At 47.0% G+C, this 24,713-nt stretch overlaps 1 protein-coding gene across 1 annotated transcript in view; it reads left to right on the top strand.

The window, feature by feature from the left end:
• The window catches only part of MYOF (myoferlin), a 228,741-nt gene that overhangs the window by 18,939 nt on the left and 185,089 nt on the right, over positions 1 to 24,713 (top strand). Inside the window, 1 exon segment of the mRNA XM_075351623.1 lies at positions 23,803 to 23,858. Within this exon segment, the coding sequence (XP_075207738.1) occupies positions 23,803 to 23,858 (56 nt within the window).

Below are 24,713 nucleotides of genomic sequence, written 5' to 3'. Positions count from 1 at the left end.
CAAACACTCCAGGCTACAGGGTCCCACCAACCAGTGAGCGGTGCCAGGGAAAGAGACTACCAGGTCACCACTCCGGCACTGGGACGAAAGGGACCAGGGGTCTGAACCAGCCATCCTCCGTGCTAAAGCTCAACACCACCGTGAGTAAAACAGAAGTTGCACTGCATCCCCATCGTGTGGTCTCCCTTCTTTCTGTGCCAGATCCCACCATTCACTCCCTGGGGCCCAGCCCTACTTGCAGAGGGCCTACTATCCAGACTGCCATCACCATCAGCCCCAGAGGTAACAGACTGTGTGCAGCAGCGGTTCCATCATCATAAACGCAACCCGCAAGTGGCGTCACGATACAAACTCTTTCTTTCAATTCCCCTGTATATAATCCCTTTTAAAAAGCGTCTCCAGGGTCACGGGACAGGGCATCGGCCATTACACAACCGTGACACAGCATCCCCGTACATATACGGCCTGGGACTGAGTACCCCATAGCCCTGTGCGACACACTTGCGTACCAGAGACAGACCTAAGCAGACCCATTAAAATCAATGGGTTTGCATACACGTCCATGTTTTCTCACGGATGTGTGTCCGTGTTCCGCATGGAGACAAGTCTGTTTTGTTTTTGTTTTTTTTTTGTTTTTTTTTCTCCGCCATCACTGATGTGATCCGAGTGACACTTACCGGAGAAAACACATGTCTTTGAAATATAATGATTTTCTAATCTCGCCTTTCTCCAGCGCTGCTGTCTGCAGTGCTGCTGTTACTTGATTCCAGGCCCGCTCATTAAGCTCATGCATATTCACTGCACCGCGGACCCGGCAGCGGCAGTGCTGGGGACAGGTGAGTTAAAACTTCCTGCTCTTTGTGCTATCACTAATTGCGCACTAGTGTGCCAACATCACGGCACATGGATGGGCCACATGCAGCTTCAAACACACTTGTGCAAAACATAAAAGTTTTTCACGGATGTGTGCAGAGGGACTATAGAGTTCAGTTTGGGACCCAGACTTGACCTGAACTTGATCACTGATCCCGAACCCCATTTTAAGTCAACGATTGGGCAGTTTTGGTCTCCGTCCACGTACAGCCAGCCATACACAGAGCATTCCCGGAGGAGGGATTGATGTTTTTTGGACACGCTGGGCCGAGCACCAAGCGTTCCCGATCACAGCGATGAGTGGTAAGCATATGTACAACATCCATATCCCAAACTCGGACACTGATTTTGTTTAACGTTCGGTTTCGCTCATCTCTAGTTACTGGCAATACCAACATTGTGGTCAATTATTGCCACTAATATATAATTGTTTATTTACACCTGCCAAGCTTGGTGACCGCTAACTGTAACCGCCAAGCGCGGTGCCTTCATGTGTAACCATAAAACTTTTGCCTCTTTCGGAGTTGAGCCCTGTTCCTTCATCAGTCTGAGCTATTTCTCTGCTGGAGTCTCCACCGCTCGCCCCATGTCATTACCTTTCACCCCCCCCCACACCCCTCCTACGAATTTGCAGCCATAATTCCACCCACCAGTTCTATATAAATACATCTTTTTGCATTTTACAATGCCAATCTCCGAAAGGCTGCGATAACCTTAGCGGCACTTTACGCTTGTTAATGTATAATCGTGTAACTACTTATAAAATGTTTGTCTTTTATGTCGCATATAAAGCCCATCCCGTCCCATGTAAGGGCCCGGGAGTAGTTTCCATAAACAAGTGTGGTATTTACCTGCGGTGACTGAGCTCATACATTACTGTGTCGGTGCTAGTGTGGGTGTTGGCCGGGTTCACAACCTGTTTTATATCCTATGGGCATGTAGAATTGAATTTGTGTAACTACACCTTTAGTCACAAATCTCGGCATGTTGTTCTGAGCTATATATATTTTTATGGATAGCGCTTCTACCTTTATACTGTAACTACTGTATACACTTCCCTTCCCCCATTGAAACTGCAAAAATTAGAAAAAGTAGTGGAAATCCCAGGATGGGCAGACATGTTCCTAATCTGCAAATGATGGAAAAATAGAAACAGTATTTTCAAAACCTCCTTAATTTATTCAGTATAACGTGTGGACGCTGTGTGCAAAAATCCCCGCATTTTGGAGCCTCGGCTGCTATCAATGATGTTGTTAATGATTGTCTGAAGACTGATGTGAATGCACTTGGGCAAATCATCAAGATCCGCTGCTGGCAGCTCTTTTTGCGCGCTGCAGGTCAAGGAAAAAAAAAATTGCCGTACCAACCATCAGTATAGCATCCAATGTTTATGGACAAATTACAGTTCTGTAAGATGGGAAACTGTAAATGATGGGTACTGAGTACCCCCCCCCCCACCCAAATATGCTTGTGTAACACCACCCTTAGTAGACTGTCTGGGTGTACGCCTCCAGTAAAGGCCGCTTTACACGCAACGATATCGCTAGCGATGTGACATGCCCAGATCGTTGCTACGATTTGCCGAGATTGCTCATAGGGCGTTTTGTAGCGGTCACACGTACCCATCTAACAAACGACGCTACATCGTTCAGCGATATATTGTTTGACCAAGGCAGTCGTATGGACACCGTCACACAGCATTCCTCCCAACGATTCTGGCTACGACAGAGGTGTATAATTGTCCATAGCCTACACCCTGGCATGACACCAATCAGAGGGGAGGAGGTGTGGAGCCCGCGTCGCTGATGAGGGACGCACTAACGATGTTGATCGTCGTTGGCAGGGTGTCAAACGTAGCAATATGTCTGCTGCATTCGAAACGACAAACAATATTTTGAAAATGAGCGACAAGTCAGCGACCAACGATTTTCGCTAGTTTTACGATCTGAGTCGATCGTAGGTGTCACACGCAACGATGTCACTAACGACGACGGAAGTGCGTCACGAAACCCGTGATCCCGACGACCTATCGTCAGATAAATCGTAGCATGGAACGGGGCCTTAAGCGTATACTCCCAAAAATGGTGCATGACCATGGTGACTCAATCTGCACCATTATAGTTAGTGGCCCCGTCAGCGCAAGCGTCCGAAACCCGTTTTGTGGGTTGTTTGGACGGAAGCCCCAACGGGACCACTGAACGTGAAGAGGAAAGATCCCACTTGCACACTTTTTGTAATGGGAGCATTGACAGTTCAATTGTGTACTGTAAAGTCACTTTGAACTATGATGTTGTTGTTTTCGGTGACACAGAGGAGTTGACAATGCCGGCTTCGTGGTTTTCCATAGCTGTGACTCGGGTTACATATTCCCACATTCTCCGCAGACAAGTATTTGCCTAACGAAGACTCGTCTTTTCATCTTCTGTTTGTTTATTGGACTATTCGGCAGCGTTTCCCTCCCTTGTGTACACAGTGTTTCCTACCAGCCCACATGTAGTATCGCTCTGTACTCGCTGCCTTCGTAGGTTTATGGTCACTGCAGCTGTAAGGGAATCCTGTTTTTACAACATGATTAGATCTACTTTGTGTGCAGCCAACCCCATTCGCTGATTAGCCATAACATTAAAACCACTAGTCTAATATATAGTGTGGCAGTAAAACCACTCCGACCCATCCAGCTATGGCCCAAACAAGATCTCTATAAGGCTAGTTTCACACTTGGGTTGAACAGTATCCGTTGCATTGCGTTGTGTTACGGATGCAACTGATGTGTTGCATATAGTGGCGCAACGGATGCTGCAAAACAACGCAATCCGTTTTGTTTTTTTTTACCGTCGGCAGACTATTGTGAACGATCAGCCAATCACTCACAGTAGCTGGCCGCCGGGTGATCAGCTGATCGTTCGGTCGCCGACAATGTGTGCGGCGGGCGGAGTGCGAGGTGGGTGGAGCCGAGTGGGGCCATGGCTGAGGACGTCAGTGCCGCGGGGACTGCATCGCTGGGGGACAGGTGATTGTGTGTGTGTGTGTGTGTGTGTGTGTGTATACATACGGAGTGCGGGAGGGGGCGGAGCCGAGCGAGGAAGTGTCAGGCCCCCGGCACACGTAACCAGGGTACCTTGGTTACCCGATGTGTACCCTGGTTACGGGTGCCGGGAGCCAGAGAGGGCATGCGCAGTGAAATCCAAAGGATTCCGCTGCTCAAAAAAACGTTACATGCTGCGTTCCTTCCGCCCGACGCAGCGTCAAAATAAAGACGCTGCGGCGTCCGGCGGATGCAACGCAGACACTTGCGTTACAGTGCGTCATCCATACAAGTCTATGGAGAATAGTGCAGTGCGTTAACGGACTGTGCTATTCTCCATGGTGACGGACTCTGCTGAACGCAAGTGTGAAACTAGCCTAAAGGTACATATGGGATACACGATTATCATGAACGAGCTGTTCTCTATTAATAGGCTGACAATCACCCAATTTCGAGCAGAATGCTTGTTCGTCTGGTGAAATGATCTTTTACGCTGCACACAATTATTCTTCTCGGCAGCGAATAGTCATTTTTAGGTCAATGTTATGGTTAATAAGTGAATAAAGAATTTGGAGGCCATGATACAATACCTTTACTCTTAATCCTGCTCCTCATACTATTCGGGAACATTTTTGTAACAGATTATACAGTCATATAGAGGATGTGGCCAATATAAAAATCATAAATTTAGTATAGACTTTACTAATTTACTGTTGCATAAAAAAAGGAAAAAATCAAAACATTTTATTACATATACATTTAAGGGGTTTTCAGTGCACCCTTGACGTGGCCAAGGGTGCCCTGTCACTGAAGCTAAATGAGGGGGCAGAGCAGTGCACTGTATCTTGGCCACACCGAGGGTGCACCAAGGATCCCTATTTGTATATGTAATAAAATAGTTTTTAATGTAAAACTAAAGTACTGAAATCTATACTAAAAATATATTTATTTTTTTTTATATAGGGGCTTAGTCCCCTATAAAGCCATATGATTAGTTTAATTTGAGTTTTGAGGATGACTACCTTTTTTAATGAAGCTACTCCCACTGCTATGCCACTGCAAGGAAGGGTTGAATTTGACTGTACCAATGTTTTAGGTGTGGACTGTGCGCTAACATCCAAATTTATTATTATTTATTATAATGTAATTTATTCCATGTGAAAAGGGTATACATAAAAACTAGTTAAACCATAATTAATAGTACAAAACAGACTGGTACAGGAGGAGAGAGGACCCTGCCCATGAGGGCTCACAGTCTACAGGCGAAGGGCGAGGGTACAATGGGTGAGGACAGAGCTGGTTGCACAGTGGTGTACTGCAACGAGGGTTATTGTAGGTTGCAGGCTTGTCGGAAAAGGTGAGTGCGCCACCCAGGGCTATTGGGTACTCTGTCCCGGGCCGTATATGTACGGGGATGCTGTGTCAGGGGTGTGCTATGTTCGTTGCGTGGTTCTGTGACCCTGGGGGTCGCTTGAAAAGAGGTTTATATACAGGGGGATGAAAGCGTTTGTCATGACGCCTTTGGGTTGCGGCAAGTAGTTTGAGCCGCCGCTGCACAGTTTATGGCCACTGAGGCTGGTGGTGATGGCAGCTTGGATGTTGGGCCCTCTGCAAGTAGTGCTGAGCCCCAGGGAGTAGATGATTTTGGTGCGGCGTGGAATGAACGGAGACCACACGATGGGGATGCAGTACAACTGTTGTTTTTACTCACAGCGATGGTAAGGCTAGACGGCTGGTTCAGACCCCTGGTCCCAGTGCCGGTGTAGTAATCTGGTGGCTTCTTTCCCCTGCACCTCTCTGTGGAGCATCTGGGGTCCCCTCCTGTTTCTCGTTAGGCTCTGGTCCGTACGACGGCAGTGTGAACCCCGTATGGTCGGTGTTCTGTTCCGGTCCCTGGCTTTCTTTACTGCTGGTGCCCCTGGATTCTTCGGTCAGTGAGGTCCTGGATTGTCCCCTCACTATGCAGGTATTTGTCAGGAAGCTTGAAGCGTTGACCTAACCTAGGGCCATGTGCCCTGTCGGTGCTTTGGTTCCAGGGGTACCTCTTCGTACCCTCCCTGGCAACCACTCTCCTGTAGCAGTCAGGCCACTGCTACAAGACCCCGTTTCAAGATGTGTCCGTCTCCTACTCCTACTACAGTCACTACTGACTGAACCACTGTCTGTCTCCTCCCCCCCCGGGTTGTTGGCTAGTAGACTGGATCGGCTCCATCCCTAGATGGCCATCCATTGTGTCCCTGACTAGTCAGTCATCCCTGATTGGGTGAGGGAACTGGGGATGCTATTTGTTTTGGGTGATACCGGCACTGAGCTTTCAAGTCCCTGGGGGTAGGCACTGCATCTATGACAGGATGCAGTACCTAGTAGGGGCGCTACATGAGTCTTCAGGTTCCTCTTGAAGCTTTCCACGGTAGGAGAAAGTCTGATATGCTGGCGTAGAGCATTCCAGAGTACGGGGGAGGCACGGGATAAATCTTGTATGTGATTGTGGGAAGATAATGCCAGAGACCAAGTATTTTGAGTGATGTGTTGCCCAGAGCATCACACAATCGCCGCCTTGCCTACTTACTACATCCTGGTGCCATCTCCTCTCTGGGCAAACAATGCACACACCCAGCAGTTCAATAGCACTTTCTTTCATATCATGTAATCAGACCCAGCCGCCGTCTTGAATTGCTCCTCAGTCACACTGTGATGCACGTTTTGCTGACACTTGGCTCTTTTAACTAATAGTAGATTTGGAATTTATTGTCCTGTAACTAATTTGTGTGGCCTATGACAAGGCAGAATAACCTTCGCTCCTCACATGCATCAGTCATGGATGCCAAGAGCTCTCGCTGGATTACTCGGTGTTCTTTATTGGAGCACTTTTTGTGGATAGTAGGATCCACCACAATAGTACTCCACAAAAACTTTGCATACTTTAAAGTTTAAAATCGAAAAGTCACCATAAATCCAACATATCTAGAAATTGATGATGCAGAGGTTAAGGGAAGAGGGAATTTTTGACACCACCCTATAATAGATCATCCCTCCTGTGGACTATCGAATAGCGGAGGTCGGCATCTTAAGAATGCGACATGGCGCCCCCACTCTCCATCGACTGTCCATTATCTGCCCTAACTCACCCTATGAGAAAAAGTGCCCGTGCCTAATGTGATAAACAATAAGGAAGCCAAATTTTAGGGAAGTAAAAAAAAATATTGATACTTAAGGTTCCGATGATTAGCATAAGAAACCCTGCCTCAACGCGTTTCCCCTCTGGTTCAACAGGAGGCCGATCAGAACATGGCATTCAGATGCCATGATGGTCAGATGAAAAAAAAAAATATAAATAAAAAAAAAAAATAAATAAATATATATATATATATATATTATATTATATTATATTATATTATATTATTTACACTCTTTATCTTTAAGGAAGCTGTCCAGAAAATATAACAAAAATCAAGTTGGCTATCTGCATAGCTCCTAGAGCAGAGGATTCTAGGCGGTGAGGCCACTAACTGGCTCCAAATCTAGTGCCCAGCTTCTCAACACTGCGGTGCCCATACCAGTCATGACCCTGGTTCCCGCAGATTCACAATACCCATCTTTTTTTGGGGTGGGAGTCCTAAGTAAACCGCTGGCACCATAACTAAACAGCCAGCAGCGTCTGCACATAGTGGGAGCCCGCCCTTCTCTCCTCACTCAGCACCAGGCACTATTACTGATGCAAAGAATCTAGATTTGGCTGCTAAAAATATTTTCCAGATGCCTGAAATATCGCTTTTTTGACATTTTTAACTGTCTTTTTAGTTGCAAATCCCCACCTGGCACGTGTTTTTTTTTTTTTTTTTTCCTTTCTATGCTATTCCATTCACTAATTAATAAATGTTACTTCAACCTCCAAAAGACAGCCGACAAATATATAGGTTCTAGTTTATGGTATCTTTTATACACAAATGCATAGCACAAGAAAAGTGTCAGTGCCAGTCTAACACTCGCCATCGATTATCAGAAATCTAAAAGAACGTAAGAATTAAAATATACCTTTTTAATTATATTTCCTTTAAAATCTTACAAAATATGAACAATATTCGATTATGAAAATAATCTACCACATCACATCCCAGAAAATTAAAGGGAACCTGTCACCAGATTTGGTGACTATAAGCTGCGGCCACCACCAGTGGGCTCTTATATACAGTCAGGGCCGGATTAAGGTTGGTGGGGGCCCCTGGGCAGAAAATCTGGTGGGGGCCCCATAACGTTAACATTTTTAGCTATAACAGTAGAGCACGAACCGTAGCATTTAGATATAAATCCAATGAACATTTATCTTATCCTGTTCTGCCACATTCAGATTTACAGTACACACACAGCTCTGACACACACACACACACACACACACACACACACAGCTGACACACACACACACAGCTCTGACACACAAACACACACACACACACACACACACACAGCTCTGACACACACACACACACACACACACACACACACACAGCTCTGACACACACACACAGCTCTGACACACACACACAGCTCTGACACACACACACAGCTCTGACACACACACACAGCTCTGACACACACACACAGCTCTGACACACACACACAGCTCTGACACACACACACAGCTCTGACACACACACAGCTCTGACACACACACACAGCTCTGACACACACACACAGCTCTGACACACACACACAGCTCTGACACACACACACAGCTCTGACACACACACAGCTCTGACACACACACACAGCTCTGACACACACACACAGCTCTGACACACACACACAGCTCTGACACACACACAGCTCTGACACACACACAGCTCTGACACACACACAGCTCTGACACACACACAGCTCTGACACACACACAGCTCTGACACACACACAGCTCTGACACACATACACACAGCTCTGACACACATACACACAGCTCTGACACACATACACACAGCTCTGACACACATACACACAGCTCTGACACACATACACACAGCTCTGACACACATACACACAGCTCTGACACACATACAGCGCACCCACCCATCACCCCCTACACACACACACAATGCACCCCCCTTTACCGCCTACACACACACGCACACACACACAATGCACCCCCTTTACCCCCTACACACACAATGCACCCATCACCCCCTACACACACAATGCACCCATCACCCCCTACACACACAATGCACCCATCACCCCCTACACACACAATGCACCCATCACCCCCTACACACACAATGCACCCATCACCCCCTACACACACAATGCACCCATCACCCCCTACAAACACACACACACACAATGCACCCCCCATCACCCCCTACACATACACTCAAATACAATGCACCCACCTTTCCTCCCTACACATACACTCAAATACAATGCACCCACCTTTCCTCCCTACACATACACTCAAATACAATGCACCCACCTTTCCTCCCTACACATACACTCAAATACAATGCACCCCCCATTACTCCCCCCACACAAAACACACACACAATGCACCCCCATCACCTCTACACACACACACAATACAATGCAACCCTCATCACCCCTTACACACACAAATCACACTGCCCCATCCCTACACACTCCTGCCTCCCCCCTCCCTCGGAATAGAGTACTCCCCCTCTGCCTGTCACAAAGCTGTGTTCCACTTCCTTCACAGATGTTCCCCGTTCTGTGTCCTCAGCCCCTCCCCACTCATCACTAATTAAACCTGTCTCTTCGGCTCCTTCATGGAGCGCTTACCATCTGACGTCCCGTGTGCCGGCGCCCGCAGCACTGTGATGACGTCAGCAAGGTGCTGATCTCATCACGTTGCTGCACGTCGGGGGCGGGGCCCAGTCCCAGCGCGCTGTTCAAATGTATTTACGTCTGAAAGACGCAAATACATTTGAATAGGAAGGAGGAGGAAGCTGCGAGCTCCGCCTCCGGCTCCGCTGCGCTCCTCTGCATTGTGTGCATGCCGAGCACACAGCACACAGCAGAGCCGGCACAGCACAGCGCTGCCTCCTGCTCCTGCTGCAGCTAGTGTCGGGCCTGCATGCACACACTGCGGAGGAGCGTGGCTGCACATACAGCAGCCCATTACCCCGTGCCCCTGCTTCTAGGAAGGGGGGGGGGGAGGTGCCCCCCCGCCCCTCGCTGGGTACGCCCATGACGGCCGCAGGGCACACCTCTGACCCCGGAAGTACAATCGCTGGTACTTCCGCGGTCATTCAGCGTCCTGTGCCCGCAGTTTGTTTTTGCAGATACAAATAAATGCTGATGCACCGCCCCCCCCCCCCCTCCCCCTCCCCCTCCGAAAACACAGCTGATTTATTAGACTGTCTTTACGGAGGGGGAGAGGGTGTGAAGAAAAAAAAAAATGCTGACAAGTATGGCCCTGGTGGTGGGGGCCCCCTTAGAAGCTCTTTTGGTGGGGGCCCCTGGGCTGGAGCCCCGCCTGCCCCGCCTATAATCCGGCCCTGTATACAGTATTCTAACATGCTGTATATAAGAGCCCAGGCCGCTGAGTAGAACATAAAAATCACTTAAGGGGCGGTGTGGTGCAGACTGATCGGATGGGTGTCTCCGTTTTCCGGTACCAGCGCCTCCTCTTTCTCTTTGTCCTCCTTCTGAAGCCTGGGTGCATGACGCGTCCTACATCAGTCACACTATCTGGCTTTGAGGTCCTGCGGAGGCACACTACAATACTTTGATCTGCCCTGCTCAGGGCAGATCAAAGTGCGCCTGCGCAGGACCTTAGTGCTGGCGTATGTGCATGATGTAAGACGCATCATGCACCCAGGCTTCAGAAGGAGGAGGACAAAGATTGCCGAAAGAGGAGGCGCCGGACCTGGAAAACTGAGACACCCATCCGACCAGTCTGCACCACACTGCCCCATAGGTGAGTATTATAAAGTGTTTATGTTCTACACAGCGGCCTGGGCTCTTATATACAGTATTCTAATATGTTGTATCTAAGAGCCCACTGGTGGTGGCCGCAGCTTATAGTCACCAAATCTGGTGACAGGTTCCCTTTTAATTCAATATTTTAATATTTTGTTTCCATGATTTAAAGTCGATTAAAGTCTTAACCTTTCTGGGTCACACCACAACCTCTCTAGGTTTTATAATACTGTCTGGAATACCACAAGGCTTGGACTGAATAATCAGTGTGGGTGGCAAAAATCAGATATGTAGGGTAGAATCAAAAACTGAGTTACGATATCTGACAGGAAATTACCCTGCGTCTATACAATCTTACACAGTGCAAACGAGCATTAGCAGAGGAATGTAGAGAGGTACAAACACCTCAAGGTCACAATCACTTATCAGTATATTAGTTTGGTTGACAGTGGTCAACCAAATGCACTAATCTCACCCATCTATGAGGGGTCCTGTGAGTATAGTCAGCAGTGTCTGGGTGTAGTTCTGATGGTCCAAGCAGGAAAGCCTCAGCTGGCTTTTTATTTTTCGTTTTTGTTATTGCTGCTATTGAGCAGATGGAATTGGTTTGACTTCCGCGACCCAACAACCCAAACCAAAGTCCCAGTTAATAACCACACCACACACGTGTAACTTTTTAACTAATTGTACTGGGGAGGTAGATAACAATAACGCTCTCATCTTTTGTGGATGGGTTAGGTCACAGCTCTCGTCAACCGGCAACCGGTCTGGAAAACCATCAGCAATGAAGTGGGGTGCTCTGGCTGGACTCCCAGTGCACGAATGTCTTCGTGTTAGCCTAGAAAAACCACTATGACTTGAGGCACAATAATAAACAATTAAAAAGTAGGAAGGGAGAGGGTGGGATGTGGCGCCCCTGACCTGGTCAGGCACCACTGAGTACTGCACCCATGCTGGGGACAGTACAATACAGGTAATCCAGAAGGCTGACAGGGGTGTGGAACACAGGCGCATAGTGATCAGGTCTCACACATGTACCCATGAGAGGACCCCTGGGGATCCCAGGAGGGGGCAAGCCTTCACCTTCACTGGAATAGTGGAGGGGGTAGAGCCTCCATCTCCTCTCAAGGGGTGTGGTGGAGAGTCTGGTTGCTAGGTGGCGTAGGCAAGAACAGGAGAGGAGGAGCAGTGAGTCAGTTAGAGCAGAGAACTCCATAGGGCTCAGTGAGGAGCAGACCTGTGGGGCTGTTGCTGTCTAACAGCGCCCGCGCAGTGGCTACAGACGGGGGAGAACGGTCAACTAGGAGTGCTGCCTGAAAGCCAGCTTCAGCTAGAGAGTGCAACGGAGTGGGAAGTAAGGAGACTGCTAGAGAGCACCAGGCCCAACCGGGCGGCAGATCCCGAAGCGAGGATAGATTCACCTTTCCCTGCTAAACCTGCCGGTGTGGGGCTCTTAAAGCCCACACCACAACACTACAAAAGCCGCAGCCACGTAACCGCAAGTTAGGGCCCATAGGTCATAGGAGGCAAGAGGCTGGAGTGGCCTGGTCCGGGGAACAAGCATACGGCGAACGAAGGGGAGAGAGGCTGCAGCATCTTCCCTGGGTGACCCCCATAGGGACTCAAAGTCGGGGTCACCCCAAACCACCAAGGGCTAAGGAAGGCGAGTCAGTAGTCACCCTCATAAAGTCAGCCTGAAGGATACCCGGTTCCCATCTGGTTCATCCCAGCTACGCCCGGGCTACTCACCCTGCCATCAAATGTGAGTAAAGCCCTTGAAAGACAGTTCTGCCTGTGTGAGTCATTCTGCGACTTGTGGTACTACAAACCTACACAGGGCCCTGGGGCTTGCCTCACTCTCAGGAGGCTACTACATCTAACTGCACACACCATCAGCCCCAGGCGACCCTCAACCTGCAGTGGCGGTCCCTACTGGCCGCAATACTGAGAGTGGCGTCACGATCAAAACAGAAGATTTCCTACCAGTGACGGAGATCCAGCAACGTGGAGTCCCTGAAGGTAACGCACCGACACCGACACAACACCTGCGGGGCTTCACAGGGAGATGAGCTCCGGGTCTCACAAGGAGGAGAGAGGCTGAAATCTGATGTAGGTGGGGAAAAAAGCATCATAGGGGATATTACGTGGGACGGACTTAATCCTTTAACGTTTAAGAGGGCACAGCAGGTGACAGAAGACCACAAAATGTGGGGCACTCCAGGTCTGTTTTTTTTTTTTTGCCCCCCTTTGCTGAACGAAGGAACAAGTCAGGAAAAGACAGACGATAAGCTAGGGTCCGGGATAACTGTGACCTGTCCTTGTCAGGACAGAAGCTCTAGGGTGACTAGGGTAAGGTTCGGTCAATGCTAAAGGAGGGACCTTTTTAGGCCTGAGGATTACCTCCACAAACCACCTGCTCTATACCTGGACACTGTCAACCAAACTAATATACTGATAAGTAATTGTGACCTTGAGGTGTTTGTACCGCTGTACATTCCTCTGCTAATGCTTTGGGGGCTTGTTTGCACTGTGTAAGGCCTGTTTCACACGTCAGTGTTTTTCACTGATGTGTTAAAAATGCATATATTCCTCCGTATGCTGTTATTCATGGCACACGTATGTTCTCCATGTGTTGATCAGTGATAGTACATGGAAATCAGGCAATTATATTCCCCTATCCCCGTTCCTGCTCTCCGTGGTCCTGATCTCTCCAGCGATGGTGTGTCCGTCCGCTGTTGTCTCCCCTATGCAGCTACTTCCGGGTCAGCTGGGCAGTGCATAAATGCATATGCATGACAATAATTAGCCGGTCAGTAAGCAGAGGCAGCAGCAGCCAGAGACAGCGCCACTGGAGACTGGTGAGTTTAAAATGCTTTTTATTTTCAATGTATGTGTTTTTCTGGTACGTGTTTAATAGATCACACCATAGTGTGGTCCGTGGGACATCAGTGATGCCAGAAAAAAAATGGAAATGTCTCCGTACGGAAATCACGGACACGTGTGTATGCCGTACGGAGACAGTCAGTGAAAAATCACTTATTTTTGCGCAGACCTATTGAGTTTAATGGGTCTGCGTATGTCCGTGATTCTGGTACGTATAAAAACTGTCACATACGTCCCAGAATCACTGATGTGTGAAAGAGGCCTAAGGCTGTATAGAGGCACGGTATTTTCCTGTCCGATATTGTAACTCTGTTTTTGATTCTACACTATCTGATTTTTACAACCCACACAGATTCAGTTCATGCCTTATGTGGTATTCGAGACAGTATTCTATAACCCAGAGAGGTTGTTGTGTGCCCCAGAGACATTGAGACAGGCTTTAGTAGACTTTAAATCACGGAAATAAAATATTGGATTAATTTCCTGGGATGTGATTTGGTAGATTTTTAGGCCGGGGCCACATGGGGACTAATGTGATCCTCGCATGACACTCTGCTCATGCTGGCAGCACAGCAGGAGCAGAGTGTCACTACGACTGGGGTCCGATCATGCAATCGGACCACCGCTGCGGAGGGCGGGCCGACACTGAGGAGGGGCGGGGGCTAGTCCTCAGGAGGCTAGGGAGGGATTTATCTCCCGCTCTCCTCCGTAGCCTGCTATTGCCATTCTTGCCCTGCACTTGCGGTACACCGGTGTACTGCGAGTGCAGTGCGATCTTTCTCTCGCCCCATAGACTTGAATGGGTGCGAGAGAACAGGATTGCATTACAATCGCAGCATTCTGCGATTATTTTCTCAGCCCCAATCGGACCGAGGAAACAATAGCTCATGGGTGCTGGCACACAGGCTAATATTAGTCCAAGTGGAATGCGATGTTTTATCCCATTCCACTCGCTCCGATTTTCATGCCGTGTATAATATATATATATTACTTGACACCCTTTTAATTGTGACTACAAATCCCTTCCAAACATGATGGAAAAAAAAGCAAAAAAAAATTGATCATATACTAAAATGTGTTTTTAAATTGTTTTTTTTTTAAAATGTAATTACATACCCAAAAAACCTGGAGATAAGTGTTTAAAGATGTTGCACAGACGGATGACTCTGGGGCTTAAATTTTCAGGTAAATTACCATTCTATGTAGCAACAGGTCCTGAAATCCCAGTGGATTATACCAAAGCTGCTAAGTTTACCTTGTATCACTAGCTCAAATGTTTCTAAGATCTTACCTAATCCACATGGCCTTTATACAGCGCCTTGCAGAAGTATTCCTATCCCATGAAATTTTTCACGTTATACCCACAAACTAAAATATATTTTATTAGAGGTTTATGTGCTATACCAACACTATGTAGTACGTATTTGTGAAGTGTGACGCCCTGGACTAGCAAGGTAGTCACAGTTAGGCCCCCGCACAACACCCTTCCCCATAAAAAGGGTACCAGCAGCCAACCTAAAACTCTGAGTCACCCCTCTCAGGTTCTGACGTACACACCAGGTGGGCGGAGCCAGGTGGTTGGCCTCGCCCACCGAGGAGTTCAGATGGCCTGAGGCGGGAAAACACGGAGAGAGGAGAAAGGACAGTGAAAGGGAGAGGAGTAGGGAAAGTAACAGAAGAGGAGAGAACGTCTGTCAGGGGTCCGGGTCGTAGCCCGGACACCCTGTGGCCAGGAGGCAGATGGTGGTGGACGCCTGCAGGAGCTGGGATTACAGCCGGTGGAACCGTAAGGACCGGGGACGGGTGGTGGCCCGTCTGTACCGAACCGAGGAACCGATTGGAAACCGCAGCACCAGGAGGGGTACTCAGACCCAGTACGAGGCCCAGACGCCACTGGACCGAGTCGAATTTACTGATTGGGGTCTGGACTTGAGGCCCCTTCCCATCCAAGGCCTGACTGAAGACAACAGCCCTCTCGGAGGGATAGTGAGCCACCGCCAAGGCATAGAGATCCAAAGGGCCAGCACACATCAAGCTGGGGAGCGGACTACTGTCGCTGAAGCGTAGGCAGTTAAATCTGCACAAAAAGGTGCAGGAGAAAGGCGGAAACCACCATCCCGAAGAAAGGGAAGAAGCGCAGCCGGCTGCGGGCACCGTCAACCATCTTGATTGGTTTACCAGAGACTCCAGTGTGTCTCTAATAGGGAGTACACCAGTGCCCTCGGGCCGAGCACCGCACTGCATCAACACTGCCCTACACCAGCATCCCCAGGAGCGACCCCTCGGGCCCCGGGGCCCTCTCCCCCTTACCCACGGAGGGGTTAACACCAAGCTGCATAACACCGTCCCCGGGAGCCTAGTCAACGGCAGCGGTGGTGTCCATCCGTTCACCACAGCCCCGTGGGTGACGTCACGAACTCTTAATTCCAAAAACAACCCCACCTCCGCGCGTAGCGCCAGGAGGTGACCTACCCCCCCCCCCCCCCCCCCACCTTTTCCTCCTTTCAGAGAGGCGGCGGGACCCCTGGGTCCGTGAGAAGCTCGAGCCACCCACCGACGAGCACGGATCCAAGCGGTACAGAAGCGTAATGGAAACTGTGCATGGCTTACTAAAAATTGTGCCGTGCATTTGTATTCAGCCCCCTGAGTCAACTTTCTAGCGCCACTTTTTTTCTTTTTCGCTGTAATTATTCCTTCAAATCTTTTAGGGTTTGGCTCTACCAACTTTGCACATCTGAAGGCTGACATTTTTGCCCATTCTTCTTTGCAGAATAACTCTAGCTTGGTGAGATTTGTTTGGAGACGTCTGTGAACAGCAATTTTTAAATTCTTGGTGATGTGCAGTCTTTGGTTGTGTGTGCACGATCAGGGTTTGCAGCATTTGGGGCCCAGCGTCTTTTTACTGCATTGTACTGTAGAGGCACAGTGGATGCAATTTATAGACCTCTCCTGCCCACTGTGCTTCTTTTCTCTGTAACGTAAACTGATCTCCAGCGTGTCTTCCTGAGCGCCAGCTTGTCCATTTTTATTTTGCTGAGATGCAAGTGCTAAAGTCCACAGCTGCCCGAACCCTGATCATGGAAATGGGTAGCTGCGGTGTCCTGCAGACAGCACTCGTAGCCCCGCAGGAGAAGAAATGCTTTATCTACAACTCTGCCTATCCTGATCATGTGAACCCACCCTTAGTTTTCTCCCACACATAACATTTTGGGCTATATGCAAAACGATATTTTGCCTCATCTGACCACATGTTCGCGGTGTCCTCTGCATGCCTTTTTGCAAACAGGCCTTATGACTTTTCTTCTTGCCACTTTTCCATAAAGGCTAGATTTGTGGAGTATACAAGTCATAGTTGTACTGTGGCAGAAAAAATCCCGGCACACATCTGAATCATGAGAAACCATTGAATTGTGTTCAAACTAATATTTATTTTGATTTTTTTGATTGACGTTTCGGCAATTTAGCCTTCATCAAAATGAAACTATATGGTATATAGCAGATAGTATTCTTAATATAAGGATCTTGATGGATTATCCTGTGTCCAGGGTGATGATGGTATCACCCTGGACACAGGATAATCCATGATGATGATGATGATGATGATGATGATGATGATGATGATGATGATGATGATGGCTAAATTGCCGAAACGTCAATCAAAAAATCAAAATAAATATTAGTTTGAACACAATTCAATTGTCTCTCATGATTCAGATGTGTGCCGGGATTTTTTCTGCTATATATTGTTGTTTTTCCTGAGCACCTTCAGTGAGCCAGACCTCTTTTTGGACTTGATCATAGTTGTACTGTGGACACATTCTCCCACCTGGGCTGTGAATGGATAGCTCTGCAGCTCCTCCAGAGGGGACTATGGGCTCTTTGTTGATCCTCTAATTAGTGCTCTTCTTGCTTGGGATGTCAGTTTCAGTGGGCAGCCATGTTTTGGTAGGTTTCCAGTGGCATACTCCCATTTTTGGATAATGCGTTGAATAGTGCTCCATGAGATGTTCAGCGCTAGGGCTATTTTTTATAACCTAACCCTGCTTTAATTTTGTCTACAACTTTATTATCCGTGACCTGTCTGGTGTGTTTCTTGGTTTTCATTATGCTGTTTGGTCCTTGATGTTTTTGCACAAACCTCTGAAGCCTTGAAAAAACAGCTGTAGTTATACTGAGAGAAAGTGACACACAGGTGGACTCAATTTTACTAATTAGGTGACTTCTGGAGGCAATGGGTCACTCAGGATTTTCTTTAGGGATACGAGACTACAGGGGGCTGAATACAAATGCTCAATTTTCAGATTATTAATACAACCATGTATAACTTCCTTTACACTTCACAAATCCTTGCTACTTGGAGTTGATATATCACATAAATATATTTTATTGGCATTTTAAGTTTGTCAGTGTAATGTGGAAAAGTTCACAGGGTGTGAATACTTTTTTCAAGGCACTGTATCCCTTTTGTAGCCATACACGGTTGTACAGCTATGGTTGTCAGATTATGGATAATAGCGACACACAAATTTTCCTAATAGAATAATTGTCCTTTTATAAACCTTAACAGAGAATATAAAAGGCTCATGGTTAGTCTTTCATGGTAAGTATATGGGGTCCGTATTCTGGAATTTCACACACTTCCAAGGTGGCAACAATACCCTCTCTACCAGTTATTTAAAGGGAGTCTGTCACCATAAAAATGGCTATACAAACCAAGCACAGGCACTCTGTGCACCCTTGGCACAGCCAAGCAGTTCACTGCATCTTCTTACTAACTTTACATTCCATCGATCCTCTTCCTTCTTGACTGACAGTTCGGTCTTTACTAGTTGTGAGGCAAATCCCGGGATATGAAGATGAATTATGACTCCAGTCATAATCCCTCATCACTCCCTGGCAGTGCCCCCTCCCTTCTTGTTCTCAATGTCCAGCATCTGTGAAGGTGTTACACCTCCATGGCCATGTCCTGTGATATGGAAATGAGGTGGTGTGGGAACAATGGACACAGGATGACTCCCTGCCGTCACCCTGTAACAAGAGTTGTATCTCATTAGCAAGGCTATGGAACTAGCTAGACAGAACGACTCCAGTAAAAAATGGTTCATATCTCGCAAGCCATATTTCCGATAAATATGGCAACCATAAAAATGGTGTCTCCGCATGTGGACGATGCCGGCACCCCCTTTTTATGGGAGCAGGACATTGGGAAATGCCCCAGGCGTGATATCAGCCAATGGGGAACTGGCAGACAGGTCATGAGTCCCCTCGTTCTGTAGCTAAATTCATAACTGTCACAATGAGAGCGTTGGCGTCCGCCTACGACGCTCCCAGGCAAAGTTATGGCCCATATTCCATGTTGGGATATTGTCCATAACTCAAGCCAGGGGTGGAGCAGTGCTCCCTGTGAGGTCACGAAGGTAGGAGGGGACCTGGATCTGCCCAGGTTGATAACCCTACTTCGGCCATTTTCCAGTGTTCTTCTGCTCGGGGGCCTGGTTGGGAAAGACCTGTGAGGGAGTTCCTGGAAACCTGGTCTACAGCGCCCCCCTGTGGCCAGACGCAACAAGGTAACTGCTGGAACTGTGTATGCCTGTTTGTAACCCATGCTTTGATTGTAACTGTACTCTGACATATGTATATTCTGTAGATTCCCTATTGTATATATTGTAGTTCTAGTGTGCTTTAGGCTGATTAAATTATATAATTAATCTTGGGCTGTTCTGTTATCTCGATCTTGAATCCCACGTCTGTGTGTTCGGCTAATAGTTACCGTAAATCGGTTGGTGGCAGCGAATTGTGCCAAGGATTATTGTGGGGAGGCCAGTGAGATTCGGGGAGATTTTATATATTCCGCCCGCGGAGGTCGGGGGAATATATACCTTACTCTCACCGGGGACCCTTCAATAATCGGCATAAGTAGTATAGCGGCCTCCTTGCTTATGGTCGGGCAATTCCATAATTGGCCCGACTATAAGAGGGGCGCTAGAGAGCGCGTCACGTGCTCTGTCTGTCGGTCGGGAGGTATAAAGGAGGGGTGACCCCCCCACTTGTTACACCCCGATTGTGACGTACTGGTAGCCAGCGCGGGGGATTTCTGAGTGACCCCCCCCCCGGTGGTTTGTGACACTAGTGCCATGAAAAGTGTGGAGATAGATGGAAAACTGGGCTCCACCGTACGATTTTGGCCGTCCCAAGGATGCACAGATAGCACATAACTGTTCAAACCAAGCACATGTGCACAGATTCCCTTTTAATCACTTGGTCTTTTGTATGAATTACTTGAATTTAATGGAAATTTCATGGAAAGTATATGGGTAATAAAAATAAGATTAAATAAAAATTCCAGGAATCTTGGAAGCCATAAAGAAGAGCATTGAATGAGTAGATGTGTGTTGTATGACTCTTAATTCTTCTTTGGCCTCCTTATTACCAATGGACAGAGCAACTGCCACTTCCCTATTGGTTATTGTTAGAACAATGGCTTCACACAACCTTTGTGCCTCTTTGTAATGAATCCGTAGGCCTCGGTGTCCTACACACTTGATCTAAATGGAGAAACTCTCAATATTTTCCATCTGTGGATTTCCTGTGCTTTTGCAGTGATTCATGCATGCCGTACAATCACTCCTTGTGTGGCTTATTAGTCACGGTGTATTGCAAAAAAAGTGTGTTTTTAGAATTGTGGTCAGTTTTCATAGCAGTGTATAGATTATGTATGTCGGTGCGGTGCATCAGGCTAGAGACATGTAATGCCAGGTGCACACTGGCATTTGGAATTTAAGAAACGCACCAGTTCCAAAATGTACATGTTGGTTTTTGATTTATCCATCAAATAAGCTGTCATGAGTATGACACAGTAACCAGGAGTAAGGGCCCTAAACTGTCCCTTATTCCAGAGGTAGGCTTGATGGTAACCAGGTCTGGACCGCCAGCATAGTCCTAACAATCCTGAGTCTCTCCAAAGGTGTGTGCACTTCTTTTCTGGTGGATTCCACCTGAAAAAGCACTTAAATGCCAAAAAGAATGAATAACTTGCTGTGCATGTGTTCCATCTTTTGTTCCTTGTTTTATCTGCTTCAGCCTTTGTTAGCTTCCAAGTGGCAAAAAGACGTCACCCATCCATTCTATATAGGGCAGTGCTTTCCTGAAACGACTTTTGCTTGAAAAACTTTGCACATACGCTAGTGTCCAAAAGACGCAGCGGGCACCTACCCTACATAGTCCCCTTTCATAGTCCCTGAAGTTCTCTACACTCTTGGATGCCTCATGAAGCAAACATCATGATGACATCTGCACCAGATCTTAGTAGTGAAGTGGATTACAATCTGCCCGACTGAAGAGGAATAGAGGGAATCTGTCAACAGGATTTCACCTCTCAAACTATTTGTATGTGCGTATAGTTCTTTCAAAGACAAGTCCAGTAATGGCCAGTCCATGGTGGAGAAAGAGGTGGCGCTGAGCAGAAAATTGAGCTGGAGTGACAGAGGCTTCAGATCTACCGGTCACGCTAGGTACGGTTAAGTACCAAGCGAACGGAAAGAGAAACCTTTGTCTAGGGAAGAGGGAGATGATGACCCCCCTCACCAAGCCCACTGCTAGGTCCTGGGTTCCCTCGCCACCCTAGATAGGTTTCGCACCGAGCCAGATATCTGACCCTAGGCTGCCCCTAATCTGGGTCTTGCATAGGGAGCAAGATGGGATGAGTTCTTAATCAACCCCACTAGGCACAAAAGGACACATGGGGATAACAAAGAAGGGAAAACCACAAACCACTTTTCTCTAGTCGTCTCAGGGTGAAGAGCTACAACAAGCACAAAGATTCTCCTGATGTATGCAAGCTGCCTGCTTGCACTGAAGACTTGATAAAGATGTGTCAAATATCACCAGCACCGAGTGATAGGAAGTAAAGGTATCTATAGACAAGGAAAGTACTGATAAACAGCAGCTGTCAGACTGTACAACAGGGTCCTAAAAGGGAAAAAGGATGAAAAGCAAGCAGGTATGATAGGCCAGGGAGCAGTTTGTGCAGCCAAATGTTGTGACCTTCTATAGGCGGACACCACAGGACTGTCTGTAACCTGTAACACTACCATAGCTCTTCAGCCTCATTTGTATATCAGTTCAAACCCTTGATCTCCCAGAAACTGACTGGTGATATTGCTGGACATTTTTTTTGAAGGAGCCACATGCACATATTTATAGTTTGAGGGGGTGAAATCTAGCGGATGGGTATCCTTTCGAAATGTAGAACCAAATTTTTTTTTTTTTTTTTTCCCATTTATTGATTTTAGATCTTTTACTGCTCAATGCGGATCCTACTGCTGGATCGAGCATGTGCAGCTTCACTATATTCATTAATTTATTTTCTATGGGACTGCCGGGGATAGCAAAGTACAAGACCCAGGTATCTCTGGCAGACCCATAGACTATGAAAGGAGTGAAGGTGCACATTCTCATCCTCTGCTTGGCAAATGGTATATGTTTGAGGTGACTTGTATAAATGGGAGGGACATAAGAAAAAAACATTACATTCTTAGACGTTAAGTATGGAATATATACTTTCCACTGGGGTTCACAGATGCATAAATAGAGATGAGTGCATTGATTCTCGGGACCCTCGTCTTGCAGCTTTGTCGGTAATACTGGTCTGTCAGGTGAGAGATAATTGCCTCCTACTAGTGATGAGCAAGCACTACCTTGCTTGGGTTCTTGGTACTGGTAACGGCTGAGCTGTGGGACACTCGATCGGGCTCAGCTCATGTACAGTGTGTATATATAGTTCTGAGTACATAAGTTATTTAACTAATATAGCTGTATTAGCCAAGTTTCCCCTATCCTCTGGTGGCCACCATTCCAGATATCTGCCAATTTGCTTCCAGTCCTTGACGAAGTACAAAATTTCCAGTGTTGGCCCATGTGAGGAGGATGGGCCATTGATGGCTTAGATTCATGGCGACTCTAGATTCTGCTCACATTGTAGAGTCTGGCAGGCAACTTGATTATTCTTAGTTGCTCAGCCATAGTTGGGCATCGACTGTTTTATGCTCTCTGGTCTTTGGTGTAGCAGGAGTTGATTCCTGCCACTTCCGCCATATAAAAAATGTTGGAACCTAACCTCCTATGCCGATTATAACTCTAGCTTTGCTCCACTGTTATCGATCTTTGTGCATGGTGATCCAGTTGTTGGTGAATGGTTGTATGCTGTTTAGTGTGCTGTGGTAATATTTTTTTTTTTTTTCCCCTGTACTTTTTTTTTTTTTTCTCAGTGAGCATGCATTCTTTTTTCCCCTTTTGTGTGCTCAGTGAGGTTGAGCATTGGTTTTCAGTGTCTGTCGGTATTTGTGGGGTTCTTTACCCCTGTCCCAGCCCTCCCCAGGAGTGAGAGAGGGAGTGTTAGACCAGGGTTGCTCAGGAGTTAGGGCTACGCTGGTGGTCCAGACCTGGCTACCATCAAGCTTACCTCTGGAATAAGGGACAGTTTAAGGTCCCTAGTCTAAGGGCCAATCTAGGTGCCCTTACCCCTGGTTACCATGTCATACCCGTGACAGCTTATTTCAATGGCTAAACCAGACCCCTTCTTCTTCTGTGCATTATGACATAGAAGGGGGTCTTGGCTATTTGAAATCAGCAGTCAGCCAGCCCCCTTCTACAAATCCTCCAGTCCTCTTTTTGGATGCAGCACAATAGTCGTATTCATTTTGGATATACAGCTGATTTTATGAAACTATTATTATTTTTTCTGGAAAACCTCTAATTTTTCTTGTAAGAGTCTATATGCCTTTTTCAGAATGGAGTTCAATGATGAATGTGATAACTTTCTGTGTGTAGTTCTCCATTAAGCCCTTCAATGATCCTCACCTTGTTCCCTCTCAGAACATGACTTCTTTGACGCAATCCGTTTCTTTTTAGTCGATAAACAATATGACCACTGACACAACCACATTCAATCTATTAGTTCCATCTGCTTGGCTAATGAGGGACATACGCGGTCTGGTTTCCTGGAGGGTAAAATGTTCTGATATTACTACAGCTGCATACAACCTCGTAGTATTCTGTGTTGACTTTCATGTGTTGATCTCTTCTTTTCCTTACAGGGGAGAAAAAGAAAACCAAGTCCATAGACAATGAACTTAATCCAGTATGGAAGGAGGTAAGTCTCGTTGGAGTTTTCTTTTGATTCCGCAAATATAAATGTACTAAGTTCTTGATGTCTCGGTTTATCGGAGAATTCTTCAGAAATGCCTGTTGGGAACTGGGAACAACCAGTCTCGATATACTCCATTAGGGCACCCGGAACATCGTATAAGGGGGTAGTGACCCCTATGGTGCAGAGAACATATCATGGGCCCCCCTGTTCCCAAGCATTATGCCTATGGATTGGATAATTTGCAAGGACCTCTGGGGTGTTCGGCAACAAGAACATTTCTAGTAAACTCTGTTTTAAATGTAAAAATCCTTATAAAAGTTCTAAAATTTTAACTCTAATTATAAAAGTGACCATATAATGGGAAATTGGTCACCAAAATTTGTTAATTTTTTAGTTTATTTTAAGATGAGATCAGTATGGGCACCACTAGGAAAAGCCAAATTGACATAAGTGGCACAGCTTCCATATCATTTACACAAGAGGATCACAATGGTCAATTCATTTCCAATTGGACACTGGTGGTAGATCCCATTTGATGCACCACCAATGGTTTCGTAGACAGCGCATTGAGAGTTTAGTAAATTCTCAGGACCTTGGTTCATTTGTTCTGTTGGAGCACTCCGTACCTGCGGCGTCCCCCGGAGCTGCTTCTGATTAGTAAGAGGTTTGCCGAGCTCTGTTCTCTTGATGTGGCTGATGGACAAAGCTCCTCCAAATCTGAAAGGTGGTCACAGTGCAGAGGGAACTTCCCTATTCTCATTATCTCAGGGAAGTCCAAGAAGAAATGGGAGGAAACTAAAAGGAGATTCAGATTAGACATTAGGAAAAACTTTGACAGTGAGGGCAGTCAGAGAGTGG

The sequence above is a fragment of the Anomaloglossus baeobatrachus genome, chromosome 5 (assembly GCF_048569485.1).
Source record: "Anomaloglossus baeobatrachus isolate aAnoBae1 chromosome 5, aAnoBae1.hap1, whole genome shotgun sequence".
NCBI lineage: Eukaryota > Metazoa > Chordata > Amphibia > Anura > Aromobatidae > Anomaloglossus > Anomaloglossus baeobatrachus.
Note: the sequence above shows the minus strand (reverse complement) of the source record. Positions and strands in the feature narration are given on the sequence as shown.